This window comes from Natrix helvetica, assembly GCF_964273705.1.
Source record: "Natrix helvetica genome assembly, chromosome: Z".
Taxonomy (NCBI): Eukaryota; Metazoa; Chordata; class Lepidosauria; order Squamata; family Natricidae; genus Natrix; species Natrix helvetica.
The window spans coordinates 59,953,903-59,975,041 of NC_138554.1; the positions used below are offsets into that span (position 1 = coordinate 59,953,903).

A 21,139-nucleotide genomic window follows, 5' to 3' on the forward strand; every position below is an offset into this window, starting at 1 on the left:
GGCACTGCTAATGTCTCTGTGGATTGGCTCAGCAGGGCTACAGTTGACCAAGATGAATGGCGACTGCATCCTTGTCTTTTTCAGGAGATCACGCAGCAGTACGGACTCCTGATTGTAGATCTGTTTGCCACCCCAGCCAGTGCCCAGCTCCTGAGGTTTTTCACAAGGTTCAACACACCTGGAGTGGAAGAAGTGGATGCCCTTCACAGCCCCTGGCCCAGGGGTCTCCTCTATGCTTTCCCCCTGGTCCCTCTCCTCCCCAGAGTCATCTGCAAGGTCATCTGAGTCAGGACGGAGGTAATCCTTCTGGCACCACACTGGCCGAGGCGCCCTTGGTTTGCCTACTGCAGTCGCTGTCCATGGAGAGACCTTGGAGGATTCCACTGGACAAGGTTTTCCTGGAACACCCAGACCCCCAGTGGCTGCAGTTGAGTTTGGCGATTGAGCAGCTCGCGCCGGGCATCTCCACCATACCAGCCTCCAGGAGATCGTCAACAATCCGCATCTACAATGCCACCTGGGAAAAATTTTCTCAGTGTGAGGCCAAACACATTTCGCCGGTTAATTCCACCATCCCTCAGGTCCTGGAATTTCTCCAGGATGGTCTGGAGAAGGGGTTGGCACCTAGCACTCTTAGGAGACAAGTGGCTGCATTGAGCAGCGTACTGACCTGGGGTGGGAGACAATCGCTGTCACATCACCCCAACGTGCGGGGATTCCTTAAAGGGGCGGTTAATTTAAGACCTCCAGCAGTGCATAGATATCCGACCTGGGATCTGGCGAAGGTCCTGGAGGCTCTGATAGATCCACCCTTTGAAACCCTTCAGGAGGTGTCCTTACAATTACTTACCTGGAAGGTAGCATTCCTAGTGGCAGTGACGTCAGCAAGGCGCATATCTGAACTACATGCTTTGTCGATGCCGGAGGACCTCTGTAGGTTCCATGCGGACAGGGTGGTCCTTAGACTGGATCCCTCTTTTATGCCGAAGGTTGGTTCCTGGTTCCACCGCACACAGGAGGTAGTGTTGCCAGATTTTTGTCCCTCTCCCAGACACGAATTGGAACACCAATGGCACAAGTTAAATGTGCATCGGGCACTGCAAATTTACATTGAGCGAACAGCAGAAACCAGACAATCAGAAGCCCTTTTATTTCATTCCAGTCTTCTTCCCTTGGACAAAAGGTCTTAGTGGCTACTATCCACAGGTGGTTCAGACATTGCATAGCAGCAGCATATGACTCACGCCAGGAGAGGGTGCAGCGGGGGTAATGGCCCATTCTACAAGGACGCTGCCACTACGACAGTGTGGGCGACTCAAGCGTCACTGGAGGAGATTTGCAAAGCTGCTACGTGGGCCTCTCCGTCCCCTTTCATCCACAATTACAAGCTTGATGAGTTTGCATCTGTAGACACTTCCTTTGGCAGACTAGTTCTGCTGGCTGTTCAGTTGGATGGTTCACTTTCGGAACAATCAATTGTCCACACTTGAGAATGGTACGGTTTGGGTATGTTCCATGCATGGATGCTATCTCCACCCTTATTGAGAAAGGACATTGGTAACTTACCTGATACAAATCTTCTAATAAGGTGGGGATAGCATCCAGCCCCAGCCCAGGAATTGACTGTTCCTTGTTTCTACGGGACTGTTTTTTCTGTTCTGAGAAGTTTATCTCACCAGGTTGATGATGTTCTTTTGACTACCTTTTTTTATGAATCACTAAATTTGATCTTGTTTGAATAACTCATGGAGTCTGTCTTTTTTTCTCTTCGCCGGAAACTGGGTGGTACCACTCATGGAGGCAGGTTTTATAAACGGGTTAATTAATTAGTAATCAGACTCAGTCCAATCAGAGCACGGACAGTGTCAACCCATGCATGGATGCTATCTGCACCTTATTAGAACAGGTGTATTAGATAAGTTTCCAACGCCCTTTCTCTTAATCAAGTTTGGTAATATGGTTGAAGCGCTGAACTAGAAACCAAGAGATTGGAAAGTCTAATCCTCCCTTAGACATGGCAAACAGCAGGGTGATCTTAGGCCAGTCACTTTCTCTTAGTCCACTCTATGCTACAGGATTGTAGTTGAGTGCATTTACAAATACTGGCTTGAGTTATACAAAATATAGCTGGGATTTGTATTTAATGTGCAAAGTTTTTCTTACTGCCCAACCAGTTAGGACCCACCAAATGGAAGCACCTTCCAGTCAGTAAACAATTTATTTATTGTGTCTCAATAAAGAAGAATATTTGTAACTCATGTTTGAATGAAGAGTCCCTGGTCCCTTCATTTTTTCCTCATCTATATGTGGAAAAGAGCTAAGTGCTATTTGTCTCTGTCTTCAGTTAGGGTTTGACATGTTGGACTTTCTCTGACTTTAAAGAGTATTCTCAGCCTTTGAGCTGATGGAAAATTCAGCGTATTACTGGTTTTACTTTAGAGGTGTGGTCCAAACTATAATTCTTCCCAACTGATTTTCTTTGTGAGGGAATATTGTCACTCAGCTATCACAGCAGGTGTCTGGTAGCACCTTTCCAAATAATACATTTTATGCTGCATGGCTTTGTTAGAAAACCAAATTCCTGATTTTTGGCTACTATAGACTAACATAGCTCCTACAAAAATCTTTTACTTCTGGGATGGATGAGAAAGTTCATCCTCTTCAGCAAACCTGTTTGAAGCTTCATGGGGAAGGGAAGAAAAAACTGTTCTTTTTCTCTCAGGAAGAAAGGAAATTCACATGCTAAATAATTTTTTTCATATGTTTTAATATTTTTATTTCACTAAGATTAAGAAGGCATTTTAAAAGTTACAAAAATACTTAGTAATCTGTAATAAAATTAAAAACATTTCATTTTAAAAATAGTATTAAATGACTGCCAAAAGGCATTCTTTGACCACACTTCTCTTGCTTTTTCTGTGGTAAAAATCTTTTTAAAAAGATTATTATGCGACATTCATAGATAGTTTAATGATGTGTTTAAACTGGCACATCTAATTAGACGAATCTGATCTGAACTTTTTGTGGCTCCAGATAAAATATAATTTATATTGGTTTAGGTGCCAAACAACTGCATATTATATTGTAGAATCCTATTTAGAATAACATTAATACCCTTGTAGAAACCACTATTTTTACACTATTATCATTATCTGGAATTCATGGTATTCCATTTAAACTATATTAGAAATGTTAATGCTTGAACTAATTATTTATTGTAATAGTGTGGTAGTATGAATAAACATGAATAAAAACCAAAGTGTTTTGGAGGGTTTGTAGAATGAGACTGATTATTACTATGATTTTACAATTGTTCTATTGGAAATGCTTCTTCATTGTAAACTGCTAAAATCTGATTGATTAATGTACATTTGTTTGTTTAGTTTGGTGTATTGGGGTCAGTCTTGATTCCTGGTTTGCCACAGCCTGCTTAGGGCTGGAAAAAAGCAATTGACCAAAGGTCACCCAGATGGCTTTGCATCATGGTAGGACTGGAACTCATGATCTCCCAGTTTCTAGACTGATGCCTCTAACCACTACACCAACTAATTCTCACTGTAGTTATATATAAATATGCAAAATGTATTTTGTTTTGAACTTGGAAAAAGCATTCTGCGAGAATATTCTGTTGGAATGTCTTGATTACTTGTGTTGCAATGGAACAAAATTTAAAACAGCTCAAATTTTCTATATTTAGTGACGGGAAAAAACCACACTTCAAAAGTATTTTTATATTCCAACTGTGGAAAACAAGGTTTGCTAGGTGTTTTTGAATCCAATATATTTTGCCTATTATTAACCATTTTATGCAATACTTTATTAAATTCCTTAAACTATAAATGGATGCAAGCTATTTGAGCCAAATCCAAGCAACTCATCATTTTCAGATGTCCAATTCTTAACCTCAGAGGTCATCTAGTTCAACCCCCTGCTCCAGCAGGAGACCTTATATCATCTGGGTCATTTTGGTGCCTCTAACAGAGGAGAAATTTCCAGAAATCCCCAGGCAACCTCTCCCCCCTTAGTAAAAACAAAACAAAAAACTTAGGACAAAAACTTCATGCAGTCTTCAAAAGAATAGAAAAGGGGGCTGCTGTATGTTGTTTGATGGACTGCTAAATTGGTAAAACGGACAGCTAAATTGGCCATGCCCAGCCAGTCACATGACCGACAAGCCACTCCCAGCCAGTCACATGACCGACAAGCCATGCTCACAAAATAAGCCATGCGCACAGAACTGATAGTAAAAAAAATTGAAACCCACCACTGGTATATATGTATATACACACACATATTCATATTTTTTGTATATTTCCTTTCTAGTAGTATTGCCTACAAGCATACCCATCGTTCGGCGGTCCAAAAGAACACGTATTAAACCATTGGAATATTGGAGAGGAGAACGCATTGATTATAAGATAGGCACTTCAGGTATGTAATTCAGGGCTTTGAATAAAGAAGTTATTGTTTGTGATAAAACTTTTTTAGAAATGCAAACTAAAATAATCTAAAAGCTATACTTACATACACACAAGGACATTCTTCTGAAACTCACATATTTCTAAATCCCTTTAATGCAAAGATCCAACATTGCCTGCTTGGTGGAGCTACTTGCTAAATATATGTATTTATAGTATACAGATATACTAGATAATCAATCAGGCTGAGATAAAATTACTAAAAAACAGCTGTTTTTTAATACCTAAATTCATAATTCCCTGGTTTCTATGCCTTAGCCACTATACCAAACTGGTAAAAAATGGATTAGAAGGACTTGGATTATGTTTTGTATTTTTAATATGAAAATTTAGAATCCAGAATTGTCTGAATAACAAAGAAATACCATAATACCTTTTGCTTAAAGCACAAAGATTTCTAGTCCAGATTCTATCCCAATTAAGAAATGGAATCATTCTCCAGCTGATGACGCAGGAGGGTCCAGGAGTGGGTTGTTCAATCCTTATTTGCCCAAGGGACTGAGTCAGAATTGCAGCAACGCTTCCAGCTTCCCCTGCTGACTTCCAGTTCTGACTCAGTCTTGTAAAATTGATTGCTGTGAGTGAAAATAGGTTTTTTGTTGCAGTTAGTTTGTTTTCAGGTATTTTTTTCCTTTTAATGTTACTATCTAATGGAAGGTGTTGAACTTGGCTCACAAGTTCTTTCCTACCTGGTTACTGTTAGAGTGGTGAAGTGTTTGGGCTAGGTCCTGCTGGAGATTTCCAGGTTCCTCGCAGGCAAGCAGCTGGCTGTACCGGCTATCGGAGTTCTATTGCGGCTCTGTTCGACTTGGTTACCACTTGCTGGCTCGTGCGCGTGCCAGGGAGGTTTCCCTGCGTTGCCGCTGGTTCTCAGGGACTGCAGTGGGTGGATGTCGAAGTTACTGGTGCGAGGGGCGCGCATGCGGAGCGCCGGCACTCCCGCGTGGCTGCAAACAGTCCGGAACAACAGGAGGGCACGATCGGCGCTGGCTGGACTTGTGGAGGGCCGTGCAGCTGATCTGGGCGTTCTCGGGGCCGTTTGCTTGCCGACACAATTTGTTTTCCTGGAAGCTACTCCCTCGTGAGTTTGGGGCCATGGGGGACGGCCATTTTGGGAGAGCTTCTTGGGTGGTGGCCATCTTGGTAAGGTCCTCGTGGTGGTGGCCATTTTGTTAGGGGCCATGAGGTGGTGGCCATTTTGTTTGGACCTCCGGTGGGTCACATAATCAGTGGCCATTTTGTTTCCCCCTTTTCACTGCCACGAGGCTCATTGCGACTGCCGGCTACGGTGAGAACAGTTGCAGATTGCCGTGCTGGTTACCAAACTGGGCAGAGTGAGGTTTTTGGCAAAGAGTATTGCTACGTTGTCATGGCTGATTCCCCCGGTGAGAGCACCACTGGGGTGGCTTCTGCAGCTCCATCGAAGAGCTCCAAGAAGAGGAAGGGTTCCCCTCAGGATCCTCCTCCCCTGGTGAAGCAAGCTCCCTCCAGGCAAGGAAGTACAGGGGATGGGGAGAAATCCAGGCAGGGAGGCAGATATAAGGCTCCTTTGTCTTCTGTGAGATCCCCCCTGCTCCTAAGGGTGGCTCCACTTTCTTCCTCCCCTTCTCCTCCAAGGATATCTGGATCCCCAAGGACCATTTCCATCTCACCTCCACTTTCGGAGGTTGAGGACAAGTAAGAAGAGTGCCATCCGTTTCCATGCATTGCGCCTGTCCCTGAACCAGTTCACAGGCACCAACTGGCACCCAGGCCTGGGCTTAGTCATGCGATTGGTGAATTTGAGTACTTACCTGATAACATTCAATCTCTTATTCATCGAGCCATTGCACATGGCATAGCCCTCCAGGGTCACTCCTGTGACCAGGCAGAGGCAGAACTGATGGAGGCAAAGTGCAGACGTATCCAGGATCTGGTTGCTCGCCCAGACAGGGCATAGAGAGAGGTTTCTCCTTTGCTGAGAAGCGAGGTTTTGCTCCAGGAAGAGGAAGAGGAAAAGGAGATGGAGCTTTTGGATGATGAAGGTTTGGCACCGGATATTCCTGTCTTTGCTGATTTGTTTCCTCCTAATTTGTTCCGTTCCTTACTATTTAAAGCCAGGAGCACTGCAGCCGTCGAGATGGAGGCTGACAAACAGAAGGAGAAGGAGTCCGTGGCCGAGGCTTTGACTTCCAAGGCAGCGCCAAAGAAAATGTGTTTCTTTGTAGAATGCGCGGAAGGAGGAGATCCCTGCACCGAAACTGTTTCTGGATGTAATTCAGAAGCAGTGGGCCAAGCCAGGTACTTTCCCCACCCCGGATCGGAATGACAGACCCTTCTATAATATGGAGCCTGATTTCTCCCAGGCATTACAGGTTCCGGAGGTGGACGCTCCTGTGGCCACCCTGGCATCCTCAACACCCATGGTGGCGAGTGATGTGGTGGACAACCTAAAGGCAGAAGATTAGAGGACTGAACTAGAGTTGTGTAAGACCTTCCTGGCGGCAACATGGGCAATTAAGTCCGCTTCTTCTGAGTCCTTCTTCATTCGCACCATGCTGATATGGCTTGAACAAATGCAGGAGCGTGTTCCGGTGCACGATGTGAGGCTGCTTCAGGACATCAGCAAGGTCATTGCTGCGACCCAGTTTTTGGTGGATACAACCTTGAATGCAGCTAAGTTTGCCTCCAGGGCTCTTTCTTCCTTTGTTTCAGCTAGGCAGATAGTGTGGCTCCGAAATTGGCAGGGGGATGCCAAAGCGAAGTGGAAGCTGGTGGCTGGCCCATATGCAGGGAAGAAGCTGTTTGGCGAGGTTCTGGACCCAATCCTCATTGAGAATAAGAACAAACATAAGGTTTTGCCTGCCACGATTAAGAAGCAGGAACACAAGTACACACCATATACACGCAGGGCACCCTATAGGGGTACTGACATGGACTATCATTATCAACCTAGAAGTTTTCAGCCACGTCAGGACAGGGGGCAGAATATGTCTCCCTACAGGGATAGGTCACAATGTCAGCCCCAGAGTAAGAAGGCAGACATCCCTTCCGCTGGAATAAATGAGTGGGTTTGGACAGCCCCTATTGGTGGTCGGTTGACATTGTTTACTGAGAGTATCACATCGGCAGACCCAGATTGGATCTCTGGGTCCTTAATACTGTAAAATTTGGCCTGCGACTGGAATTCCTTTCCGTCCCTCTGAATTCTTTTCGTACATTTACATCCTCCAAGTGTGCACTTAAGAGACAGCTCATGTGCCAGGTGATTGACCATCCACGCCACGTGGTCCACTTTTTGTGATTGGTGCCATAAGGCACATGTAGACCCCAAATGTCCCTCACTCCCTAATAGCCTGGAATTCCTCCAGGACGGGTTGGAGGGGGGATTGGCCCATAACACGCTTCGGAGACAAGTTTCAGCCCTGTCAACTGTCCTTGTCCTCGACAGTCGGGAGAGCCTGGGCCGTCATCCGGTGGTGAAGAGCTTTCTAAGAGGGGCAGCTAACCTCTGCCCCCCGGTAATTCACAGGTTCCTGTCTTGGGATTTTTCCACGGTCGTCCTGGCCCTCGTGGATCCCCCCTTTGAACCACTGAGGACCATTTCCTTGCAGTTCCTTACCCTAAAGGTGGTCTTCTTGGTCGCCATCACAGCTGCACGGAGGATCTCCAAACTGGGTGCTCACTCTGTCAGGGAGGACCTTTGTATTTTCCAGCCTAACACGGTCGTGCTGAGGCTTGATCCCACCTTTATCTCCAAGATAAATTCGTATTTTCATAGGGCTCAGGAGTTAATTCTCCCGGATTTTTGCCCTAACCCCACTCATAGGAAGAAAAAATCGTGGCACAAGCTGGACGTGCGGAGAGCTCTCCGTATTTACATAAAGAGGATGGCGCCCTCCAGGAAGACGGAGGTGCTGTTTGTTTCTTTTCAGCCTTCTGCCATTGGGTCACGGGTGACCCCTTCTACCATTGGGCGGTGATTACGAGCTTGTATTGCCCGAGCCTATGAGGCGAGAGGTAAGCCAATGCCACAGGGGATAACAGCTCATTCAACTAAGAGTGCGGCCACAACGGCCGCGTGGAACACTCAGGCTCTGATTGGGGATATTTGCAGAGCTGCGACGTGGGTTTCCCCTTCACCTTTTATTAAGCATTATTGATTGGATGCTTTTGCATCTGCCGAGGCATCATTTGGTTGTCGGGTACTTCAGGGAGTTCATGGTACCTCGTGTACCATGGACCAGTGAGTTCCTGCCCTTTGGTATGTCCTACTCCTGGACCCTCCTGCGCCATCAGCTGGAGAAGAAATGTTGGTCCTACCCAAACGTTCTTCTCAGTGTGGCGCAGAATGGTCGAGGTCCCGCCTTTGTTTGTTGTTTAGTTAGGTCCGTGTTCCCAGGGCTGTTAATGCTGCGGGCAGGGCCTACTCTTCTTTTGTTTCTCTTGTTGGAGCTGTGCCTCGTCAGAATTGGAAGTCAGTAGGGGAAGCTGGAGGCGTCGCTTCAATTCTGACTCATTCTCTTGGGCAAATAAGGATTGAACAACCCATTCCTGGACCATCCTGTGTCACGCTGAGAAGAACGTTCAGATAGGACCAACGTTCCTTTTCTTTTTAAATTACATTATGCAGGAACGTTGTAACACAAAGCATATGTGGTATGTATGTATATACTTTCAGTAACACCCAAGTTACTAGTGACATGGATAGCCTATATTTCCCCTTATGTTGCCTCTCCATAATGGAATTGTTTTATTTTAAGGAAATAATCTCACAAAATGTTAGTGTTTACATTTGAGAGTATCATTATGAAATTATAGATGGAAACAAAATCATCATTAAGCAATAGATTTGGTACCAATTTGCTATAGGAGGTAATCCAGTTATTCCAGAATTCTATCCAATCTTGAGTAAAACAATTTATAATTGGTATTATATAGATCACAATTAATTTTTGTATTGTTTCAGGAGACTTTGTAAGTGGAATAATATCACCCGAACAAAGAAAATCTAGGAAATGCAAAGCAAAAGTTGGTATGAAATCTGTATCAGAGACCGGTAGGATCATCAGAACGTTATCTTTCTAAATTATGAGTAACCATTCCCAGCATTCCCACAGTTGTGTCTAATCTGGCAACCAGCTCACATATAGGATGGTTGCAGCATCCTATGGACACCTGATTCGCATCACATGCTCTCTGCTCTATAGCAGGCACCCTAAGCCCTACTGTGCTCATACCACACTTGCTTCTGTCACAGCCTCCTGCATCCTATAGTAGTCATTGCAATTTGCACCACTATGGTCCTTGCCCATCCTCCCCACCCTGCAGCAGTTTCTCTAAGCTCACTTGCACCACCATATACCCCCCTCCCCCATGAACTTTCCTCATGTTGCACTTACCCTTGTGTGCCTTCTCACATCTCGCCGCAGCTATTCCAAGCCCTTTTGTGCTCATGCTACACCTGCCCCGCATATGCCCTCATGCAACTGCAGCAGCCAGCCCAAGCCCTCCACATTTGCACTAAACCTGCCTCTCATTCACCCTCCTGAAGTAGCCTCCAAAATCCCATTATGCTTGTGCCTGCTAGCCTGTTTGTGAGCTGCCCAGGACTTGCAACTTCCTGTCATCTACCCCACTGACTTTAGTTGTTGAAAACTGGCACAAAATTGTAAGTAAGCCCTTGGTTAATGAAATAGGTACTGCTGACATTTCTGTTGCTAAATGATATGGTCTCTGGATGTCATACTTTTCCAGACTTGTAAACAAACTTCCAAACAGAATGCTGGGCTGAATCCACCCATTTTATTTTGTAAAAAAAAAGTTTATAGGAATAAGATGCTGGAAAATAACACTTTGTTCCTCAGCCCATTATAAATTATTATTTTAAGTATAAAAAATTAAGTGAATATATAGTTTGGCAGGTATCAAGAAAAAAACATATTAGTGTAAAGGCAGACTAATTGATATGCTTTATTCAAAAAACATGATTTATAAATATATTTATCTTTTTGATTTTTGTTTAAATCTGAGCTAATTCTAGGCCTGTTAATAATAATAGAAGTATTTAATAGAAAATCAACATAGTCCTTGCTTAGCAGTTAAGAAACGATTTGTGATTCGGACTTATAAATAACTTCCTCTAAATTTTCCCATTGACTTTGCTTTCTAGAAACAGTAGGAAGTCACAAATCATGGCCAGGTGAGACCCCTTACTTAACAATCCATCATCCTCATTTAACAAACACAAAGGGGATTGCTGAGATTGCTGTTGCTATGTGATCAAATGACATTGTATCCCACAGTTACATCACTTAGAAATGGAAATTCTAGTCCCACTTAGGGACTACCTGTAACTATGTCTGCCCTTCAGCCTAATCCTCTGTTCTTCTGTTTTGCAGAGAATTTGCATAATAACTCAATTTTCACAGAAAGTTTTTTTCAACCAGCTGTTGTTTTTAATAAAGCATCTAATCAACAAATTCTTCTGGGTGAGTGACATGACATACTTTTAAAATGCTTATGATAAATATGAGATTTATTTAGTGTATGGTATAAAATATATAGATAACAGCAGTAAAGATGCATTAAAAACACATAATATGATGCACATATGATGATGTATGGTTAATTTTGTAAGATATAAGAAATTCAAGAAATTACATATTGTGTTCCTAGATACATTTAAAAATTGGTTGATTCATAAAATATGTTCTATATATTAATATCTAGGGAATTTATTAATTAAATGTGGTATTTGTTAATTGGAGAAAGTCTACATTTCTCCTGTGCGCTGCGGGAGAATCCAAGCATGGGTTAAATACAATCAATCTGCCCTAGGACTGAGTAGATTTTTCTTTAACCACGTCTTCTTTGCCTCATTGAGGTCAGTTTAAAAACTCAGTCCGCTCGTTAGGACTAAATTTGGGGAGCTCCTCGGTTCTAGATCAGATAGACTGGACTCTCCAAATAGAACACAGTGAATTTAATTTTTTTTTATTTTTGTATAGATTTGTTGCACAGCATAGATTAAGCTTTATAGGAAGATTCCAGTGATTCCGAACCTGCTGAGGTGGCTGAGGCAGGGTGAGCATGGGGGCAGCAGGAGGCTTCCTGTCTGTTTCCCAGCTGCCTTTTTCCCTTTATAATCTCCGGTTGCTCATTAGAGCTCCGACGGTTTTGGCGGTTTCTCCTCAGCCCGACAAGTGCGGTGGCCATTTTGAAAGTGTTTCATGCACTTTCTGAAGCTGCAAAGTGAGCCGTTTGGCTCGGAGAGTGGCGGCAGCAGCCATTTTAAGTGCCTTTTCTTCCTGGATTGTCGTCGGAAGACTCGAGAACCAACGCGTCCTTTAGCTAAAGCTCCTCAGCTGCAGATCGCTGCCAGGGAGTCTCTGACCTTCTCCGGGGTGTCGGCAAGGTCTATCTCCCTGCAGCACAGTCAGGGACCACCGAGTGCGGCCTTAGGAGTTGTGGCTACGTAGGTCACACCCCTATCACTGTTGATCTGCAGGCGCAGCGGATCATGCTACTGCTACAGCCACTTCTCTCCTTCGGAGGACGACCTATTGATCTGCAAGTCACCATGGCAGATGGAGGTTTGGAGGCGTAGGAGGAGATGACAGGGCCATCTTCGAAACGCAGTAGGCCAGATCCTTAATAATAATAATAATAATAATAATAATAATAATAATAATAATAATAATAATAATAATAATAATAATAATAATAATAAATTTTTTTTTATTTGATTAGCCGCACCCTCTCCAGAAGGACTCGGGGCGGCGTACAATAAAAACACATAAAATACAAATATAGACAATACATACACATAAACATAGACGTATACGTGGAGGAGGTAGACAGATAAATGGAAATAGAATTAAAATTGCAATTTAAAATCCCCTAATTAAAATTACAAGATTAAAAACCCGTCAGGAGCGATATGATCAAACTATGGTTGAGCCAGGCCAGCTACTTGGAAAAGGTGGGTCTTGAGCTTTACACGGAAGGAGCAGAGGTCAGAGGTAGTCCTGATATCCGGGGGGAGGTCATTCCACAGGGCTGGGCCCGCCACAGAGAAGTCTCTGCTCCTAGGCGCCGCCCCCCGACACTGTCTGGTGGACGGCACCTGGAGAAGTCCCTCTCTGTGCGAGCGAATTGGTCGCAGGGATGTATGGGGCAGGATACGATCCCGCAAGTAGCTAGGTCCTGTGCCATGGAGCGCTTTAAAGATCGTTATCAAAACATTGAAACGCACCCGATAGACCACAGGAAGCCAGTGCAGCTCGCGCAGGAGAGGTGTCACATGGGAGTACCTTGTACTCCCCATAATCACCTGCGCGGCCGCATTCTGGACCAACTGTAGTCTCCGAGTGCATTTCAAGGGAAGCCCCATGTAGAGAGCGTTGCAGTAGTCGAGGCGAGATGTCACCAGCGCATGAGTGACTGTGCGTAAGGCATCCCGGTCCAATAAGGGGCGCAATTGGCGCACCAGGCGGACCTGGTGGAACGCCCCCCTTGCCACGGCTGTCACATGGTCATCCATGGACAGCCGGGCATCCAGGAGGACGCCCAAATTGCGCGCCCGCTCCACGGGGGCCAGTTGTATGCCCCCAATGGCCAGAGATGGAAGTAACTAGTTGAACCGGGGGGCCGGAACCCACAGCCACTCCGTCTTGGAGGGGTTGAGCTTGAGTCGGTTGTCATCCATCCAGACCCGTACGGCTTCCACACACTGGGACATCACTTCGACGGCCTCGTTGGGGTGGTTCGGGGTGGAAATGTACAGCTGAGTGTCATCAGCGTACAGATGATATCCCACCCCGAAACCACGAATGATCTCACCCAGCGGCTTCATATATGTGTTGAACAGGAGTGGCGAGAGGACCGACCCCTGTGGCACCCCACAAGTAAGGGGGCTTAGGGTCGACCTCTGCTCCCCTGCCAACACACGTTGCGTCCGGCCGGAAAGGTAGGAGCCGAACCACCACAAAACGGTGCCCCGAACCCCCAACCCCTCCAGTCGGTGCAACAGGATACCATGGTCGATGGTATCAAAAGCCGCCGAGAGGTCTAATAGGACCAGGATAGAGGAACAACCCCTATCTCTGGCCCTCCAGAGATCATCCACCAACGCGACCAAGGCCGTCTCCGTGCTGTGCCCGGGGCGGAACCCGGACTGGCGTGGGTCTAGATAATCATTTTCCTCCAGATGTCGTGGAAACTGATAAGCCACCACACTCTCTACAACCTTCGCCAAAAAGGGAAGGTTGGAGACAGGACGATAATTGGCCAGCTCCGTAGGGTCTAGGGAAGGCTTCTTGAGCAAGTGTCTCACCACCGCCTCTTTCAAGGCGGCCGGAAGAGACCCCTCACCCAACGAAGCGTTCACTAGGCCCAGGAGCCAGTCACGTGTAACCTCCCAGGATGCCAGTGCAAGCCAGGAGGGGCACAGGTCCAGTAAACATGTGGTAGGTCGCAGTCGTCCACGCATTCTGTCCAAATCCTCGATGGCAACCAAGTCAAACTCCTCCCAGACTGGTCTCTCAAGACTTGCCGCGGACGTCTCCACAAGACCACTGAAAGGGACCCAATCCTTCCGGATTTGAGCGATTTTATCCTGCAGATATTTCCCAAATTCCTCTGCCCTACCCTGTAAAGGGGCCTCCCGCGGCTTCTGAAACAGGAGGGAGCGGGACACCTGAAACAGGGCGGCAGGGCGGTTCTCTGCGGATGCAATGAGAGCGGCACAATATTGACGTTTGGCCGCTCTCAATGCCACAAGGTACGTCCTTAAATGGGTTCGTACCTGTGTTCGGTCAAATTCGGAACAGGAGGATCTCCAACGACTCTCTAGGCATCTCTTGCGGCGCTTCATCACCCTTAGCTCCTCGGTGAACCAAGGGGCCAGGGTGGATCGTTGCCGCCGGAGAGGCCGCAAAGGCGCCACCCGGTTCAAGGCCCCGGTAGTCGCATTATTCCACGCGACCACCAGGTCCTCTACCCGGGGGCGGGTCAGGGCTACAGGAGGTGGCCCAAGCTCCATCTGGAACCTATCTGGTTCCATCAGGCGCCTGGGGCGGAACCATTTAGTGTTTTCCGGTTCTGCCTCCCCGCAGCGGGGGGTAGCACCAGGGAAGTCAAGTCGGAGGAGTGAGTGATCTGACCATGACAGGGGAGTGATGGTTAAATTCCCTCCTCCCAGATCACTCAACCACTGGCCAGAGACAAAAACAAGGTCCAAGGTGTGGCCTCCCTCGTGTGTCGGGCCCTGAATCAATTGAGTCAAGTCCATGGCTGTCATGGAAGCCATGAACTCCCGAACCCCCTCGGATGCTTCTCCCACCGATGGCAGGTTAGAATCCCCCATCACTAAAAGTTTGGGGGTCTCAACCGCCACCGATGCGATCAGCATGAGGAGTTCAGGCAGGGCCGCTGATGTATAGCGAGGAGCCAGGTATACTATCAGCAGGCCCAGCTGTCTCCCAGGGCCCCATTTCACGACAAGGGACTCACACCCGGACGTCTGTGGCACAGTGGACTCCCTCGGCTCTAAATCCTCCCGAATAATCACTGCTACCCCACCGCCCCTTCCCTGGGCCCGGGGCTGGTGAAATGCTCGGTAACCTGGTGGGCACATTTCCACGAGGGGTAAACCTCCCTCGTGGCCCAACCAGGTCTCCGTTATTCCTGCGAGGTCCGGCTCCCCCTCAAGAATTAGATCGTAAATGAGGGGGGCCTTATTAACAACGGACCTCGCATTGCATAGCAACAGCCTCAGGCCCTGGGTCTGCAGCTCCTGACCACCTAGTACGTGGGGGTTGGTACAAGCGACCGGGTGTGACCAACACCCACGGTCCCCCAACCGACTGCGAGTTCTTGATCTGTCCTCGTATCTGCCCCTCCCTACGACCGTTGGAATCAAAGAGCCCTGTATTGGAATGATATCCTCCCCCTCCTCCTCCCTTCCACTCCTTCCGCTCGCGACCACACCTAGTGACCTGGCTCTGTCATCACTCCTGACCTGACCCACCCGCCCCCCAACCCCAGAACCCCTACAAGTTTTTAAAAAACATTTAGCTAAAAAACCCCTAAGTCTCCGCTTCCTCCACCTCTCGAGATTAATAAATCCGTCATCAAGGTGGGCCCTCGAGAGGGCGGAGGGCCACACCTGCGAGAGGGGGGACTCCCGCAGTAGGATTAGGTCTGACCTTAAATACATGGTGATATTAAAATTCGGCAGGGCCTAGGATCTGTGCTGAGGATGTTCCGGCATGTATGCCATAGTCCAGTATAGTTTGAAAAAGCCAGGGCTCCAATGCGGGAGAAGATTATCCAGTCCTAGATGGGGGGGGGGATGGTAGGCTGGTCAGATGATCGATCGATAAGTGGGGGCTGGTGGATGGTCAGTGGTGGATGGCGAGGGGTAGATAGACTATTGTTGGTAATGGGCAGGGGGCAGATGGTCAATAAAACGGTAGGGTCACAGAAGATAAGGAGGTAATCCTCCGGGCACACACAGATGGTAAGCAGGGGCAAGTTGTTCAGCAGGGGGGTAGGTGGTCACAGTCAAGGAGGCAGCTAGCAGGAGGTAGATAGCTCCTCTGCCGAGCCTGATGTTGAAGCCTCCTGCCAGTCACCAACATGCCCCCCCCCGACTCTGATCGGCCTCCAGAGTCACACGCCTCCCTCTTCCTACCAGGCCTTCGGCACTTCGTTCCTGCCATGGCCTGCATCCTTCGTTCATGGCTCCCAAACCACCACTCCGAACCCCAACGCCGCTCCCACCGGCCTCCAACCTTCCTGCTCGGCCTACCCGCTCGGCCTTCGCCGGCCTCCAGAGTCCCGGCCGGCCTCCAGCCTTCCCGTTCGACCTTCATTAACTCCAACGCCTCTTGCGGTTCGCAGCAGGCCAGGGGATTCGGCGTTCGGCGTTTCCAGCCATCGCCGCCGCCGCTTGGGTCACCGCCGCTCCAGAGCCGGCATCTCCACCCGCCGCCGCCTCAAGCCCCGGTCCCAAGCCGCAAGCCTCCGACTCCGCCGACACCAACACGCCCCCGAACACTCCAGCCGCTATTTCCTAGCCTTATGCCTCTCCTCAGGTCTCAAACGGCGTCTCTCCTCAGGTCTCAAAACGGCGTCTCCCCATCGGCTGATCAACCAGCCCGTTCTCCACGCTCTTTCTGGTCGTCAAACCACCCTGGAGGACCAGCTTGGGTCCCGGAAAGATCCAGGGTGGTTGTTTGCTGGACCCCCGGTCCTCATGATGGAGAAGAGGACCGGCAGCATCCCTGCTCCATTAAAAGAGCCCCGCAGATCTATGGAGCTCAGAGGCAGACCGCCATTTTCTCCAGGAAGCTCCTCCTCTCTATATATATAACTGTCCCCATCACAAGGGGGGAAGGGACAGAAAGGCACTATAGGGAAGGAATCCCAGGGACCCTCAGGCAGTAAAACCACCTCCAGGGAGGACCCCCGGAAGCACAAGCCCGTTGCAAAAACTGTGGTTCCATTACAATGGGAGGCATTACCAGTACAGGGCTCTCCCATTCGGTCTCTCGTCCATGCCCAGGACCTTCACAAAGCTTCAGGCAGCTGTGGTGGCTCACCTCCGGGCACGCCCAATTTGACTGGAATGCTACATGGACGACATCATCATTCAGTCCTTGAGCTACGACCAGGCCCTGTGAGATGTTCGGGTGACCATACGCACCCTCCAACAGCACGGCTTCTCGGTGAACCGGAAGAAGAGTCATCTCTAGCCGACCACACGAATTCAGCACCTAGGCACCATCATAGACTCAGTTTCTTGCCAGGTGTTTCTATCCCCAGACCATCTGCACAACCTCAGGAGCAGAGTGCATCAGTGCCGGCAGCTCAGGTGAGTGCCGATCATCAAAATCTCGCAACTTCTCGGCATCATGATTTTCTGCCTAAAGGTAGTTCCCTGGGCGTGCCTTCATGCTAGGGAACTACAGTGGTTCCTCCTGCTGATGCAAAGGTCAAAGGACAGCAACTCTCCAAGATGAGTCTGTCCGCCACAGAAGGTGATCCGCTCCCTTCGCTGGTGGCAATTGGCAGTGGTAGAGAAGGGGTGCCAGTTCAAGGAGCCCGAAAGAATCATCGTAACCTCAGATGCCAGCCTCTACGGATGGGGGGGGGGTGAATTGTCAAGGACAGCTGACACAAGGCAGATGGATGCAGAGGGAGGCAGCTCACAATATAAATTGGCTGGAGCTGCCCGGCTTGCCCTACATCGATTTTCAACACAGCTTGTGGACCGCCATGTACTGTTACTAACAGACAACGTAGCAACAAAGGCCCACGTAAACCGGCAGGGTGGCACCCACTCCAGGAGACTCATGACAGAGATGGAACTCCACCTAGCATCCATCAGAGCAGACCACATATCTGGGACAAGCAACATGAAATCAGACTGGCTGAGCCGGCAGATGATCGACAACTCCGAGTGGCGCCTGCATCCAGAGCTGTTCCAACAGATAATTCGGAGGTTTGGCCAACCGCAGCTGGACCTATTCGCTACTCTCACCAATACACATCTGCCAAGGTTCTTTTCCCATTACCACTCGCCCCAGGCGGAGGGGACGGATGCACTGAGTTACAAGTGGCCTTCAGGACTTCTCTATGCATTTCCTCCCACTTGTTCCGCAGGTAGTAGCCAAACTCCTAGCGGAGGAAGCGGAGATCTTCCTTGTGGCCCCACATTGGCCCAGGAGGTCCTGGTATGTGACCTTGTCACTCTCCATCCAAAGACCGTGGAGGATTCCTCAGGAGCAAATCTCCCTCAGCCAGGGGGCTGTCTGCCATCCGGACCCTCATTGGCTCCAATTAGCCGTCTGGCACTTGAGGGGGAGCTCCTGAGGAAACAGAATCTCTCTGACAGGGTCATCAAGACCATTCAAGCGTCCAGAAGACCATCAACTACACGAATATATGAAGCGAGATGGGTCGCCTTGTCAGCATGGTGTAAAGAACGTGGTATAAGAGACATTTCAGCTTCAATACCACAACTACTCAACTTCCTTCAGGAAGGATTGGACAAAGGTGTGGCGCCCAACACTCTCCGTCACCAGGTCACTGCCTTGTCCACCATCCTTGCTAGGGGCTCATCCCGGTCCCTGAGTCAACACCGTCAGGTCAAGAGTTTCCTGAAGGGCACGGCCAATATCTGTCCTCAGACTATATACCGATACCTTTCCTGGAATTTGCCGTTTGTTCTGTGGGCCCTGACGAGTGCACCTTTCGAGCTGATTTGAACTGTGAGTCTTCGACATTTGACTCTTAAGACTGCCTTTCTAGTGGTGATTACGTCTGCTCGGAGGGTCTCAAGAGGTCTCAGCTCTCTCAGTCAGGAAGGAGCTGTGTATAATTCATACTGATCGGGTCGTCTTGAGACTGAACCCCACCTTTATCCCCAAGGTGAACTCTCACTTCCACAGAGCCCAGGAAGTGATCTTCCCCAACTTTTGCCCTAGATCTACGCATCCCAGGGAGTGTACTTGGCATAGCTTAGACGTTAGGCGAGCTGTTCACATTTATGTCAGGAAGACTAAGGAATTTAGATGCTCTGAGTCATTTTTTGTGTCATTTCAGCCTGGGTCACTGGGCCGCAAGGCCTCGTCTTCAAGCCTGCATCAAGATGGCCTATGAACATCAGGGCAGAGCCGTGCCAGGTCGGGTGATGGCACAGTCTACAAGGAGCGCTGCCACCACAGCATTGCGGGTGACCCAAGAATCCATCATTGACATTTGCAGAGAAGCTACGTGGGCGTCCCCCACTGCTTTTATTAGAAATTACAAAATTGACACCTTTGCCTCGGCCGAAGCCTCCTTTGGAAGACGCATTTTGCCAAAAGTTGCCTTCGCTCCGGATAATCTGAACACAAACTCTTCCCGCCCTTGGACACAATAGCTTGGGTATGTCCCATGCTTGGACTCTCCAAGCAGCACACAGGAGAATGACCGTTGGCTTACCTGAACAGTCGTTCTCTGGGCGCTGCGGGAGAGTCCAAACCCGCCCAGGGTTTAACTAGATGTCCAAGAATCCTTGTCTTGTTTAGAAGTCTGTAGCGGATAAGACCTTCGTTTTAAACTGACCTCAATGAGGCAAAGGAGGTGTTGTTAAAGAAAAATCTACTCAGTCCTAGGGCAGATAGACTGTATTTAACCCATGCTTGGACTCTCCCACAGTGCCCAGAGAACAACCGTTCAGGTAAGCCAACAGTCATTCCCCCTATGTAAGTTCTCACATGGCAGTTAGTCACTATATGATCCAATGTCTGCCAGGGAGCACCTTGTACAAATATGAGAAATTATGCTTTATTTTGATACAAGTAATTCACAAGCTACAATCATTTTCTTATGTGGATACTCATATTTCATGTGTTTTAGCTGGATCCCCTGGCTTCATCAGCACATGCATTGATCATTTCCAAAACTATTTGTACACTTTTCCTAAAGGCATACCAATCTGGGCTTTGGAGATTGTCTCTCAGCTAAAAAAAGAAAAATATTTTATTTAACTGATCTTGAAAGTCAATATAAATAGGTAAATTTTGGCTGTAGCCAAATAACACATTTTAAATAACAGTTGTCAAGTAAAAAGAGAGTGAAAAAGAGAGATATTCACTATTAGAATGAATATTTTAAAAAGTCTCAAAATCTATAAAAATGTACCCAATTACTCTGAAAAGCATCTTTAGCAAGCTCTGTGCTGGACAGTTTTATCTAAAATTGGTAGATAGCTAGAAACAAGATAACACCATTGCAAACTGAACTTTCAGAAGGCAATTTAACTGTCAACCATTGTCAGTTCTCTAGTACCTAACCAAAATATATATTTAATGGCAACTTTTATGTTATTTTCATTTACTTAAAAGTTTGTTTTACTCAGTCAATAATCAAAACCAGTTTGATCAAGTGGTTAAGGCTAGAAAAAAAGCAGAAGATCATGAGATCAAGTCCTGCCTTGGCCATGAAAGGCAGCCGGGTGACCTTGGGCCAGTCACTCACTCAGCTCAACTCACTTGACAGAGTTATTGTGGAGGAAATAGGAGGAGGAAAGTGTGTTGGGTATGATCACAACAAATGAATGATGTCATTCTTTAATCTTGGTATTCTGTGAAAATAATCCCATCCAATTTTGATTCCCACCCTGTTCTTACTGCCCTATTCCCATTCAGTAAGGGATAAAACAGTTGTACACTAACATCCCTGGTTGAAAGCCTGTCATGATCTGAATTATAGCCAACTTCAATAGCCAATAAAGCTGTCTTGATCCTCAGTGCAGGCGATGTGCCATTCTTTTTATATCATTATAACATCTGAGAGAAGATTTGGCCTTTTTATATTATTATAATACGTGTGAGAAGTTTTGGGCCATTGTGATAGAGATAATGGTCTTCACATGCTAAAATAAAATGAATTGTGTTCTCTAGGATGCTGTTTCATACTATCATCTTGGAAAATTGATAGTACAGTAGTAGAGAATAAATCATTTTATATCAAAATTCAAATGTCATTTAAATATCTCAAGATTTTCTTTTGGCATCAGTATCTGAAATGATCAGATAAGAATGGCAGCTACAAAAGCCCTAAGATATGAAAACATCAGCTTGCATATTTGTGAAATTATGAAACTTCAACCAACATATCCCAGGGAA

At 47.3% G+C, this 21,139-nt stretch overlaps 1 protein-coding gene across 3 annotated transcripts in view; it reads left to right on the top strand.

The window, feature by feature from the left end:
• The window catches only part of CENPC (centromere protein C), a 70,573-nt gene that overhangs the window by 38,101 nt on the left and 11,333 nt on the right, over positions 1-21,139 (top strand). For 2 of the 3 annotated variants that reach the window (XM_081932981.1, XM_081932983.1), the window contains 3 exons: positions 4,324-4,431; positions 9,427-9,516; positions 10,859-10,948. In XM_081932981.1, the coding sequence (XP_081789107.1) occupies positions 4,324-4,431; positions 9,427-9,516; positions 10,859-10,948 (288 nt within the window). The remainder of the gene's footprint in view (positions 1-4,323; positions 4,432-9,426; positions 9,517-10,858; positions 10,949-21,139) is intronic. The other variant, XM_081932982.1, reaches the window with a different exon arrangement.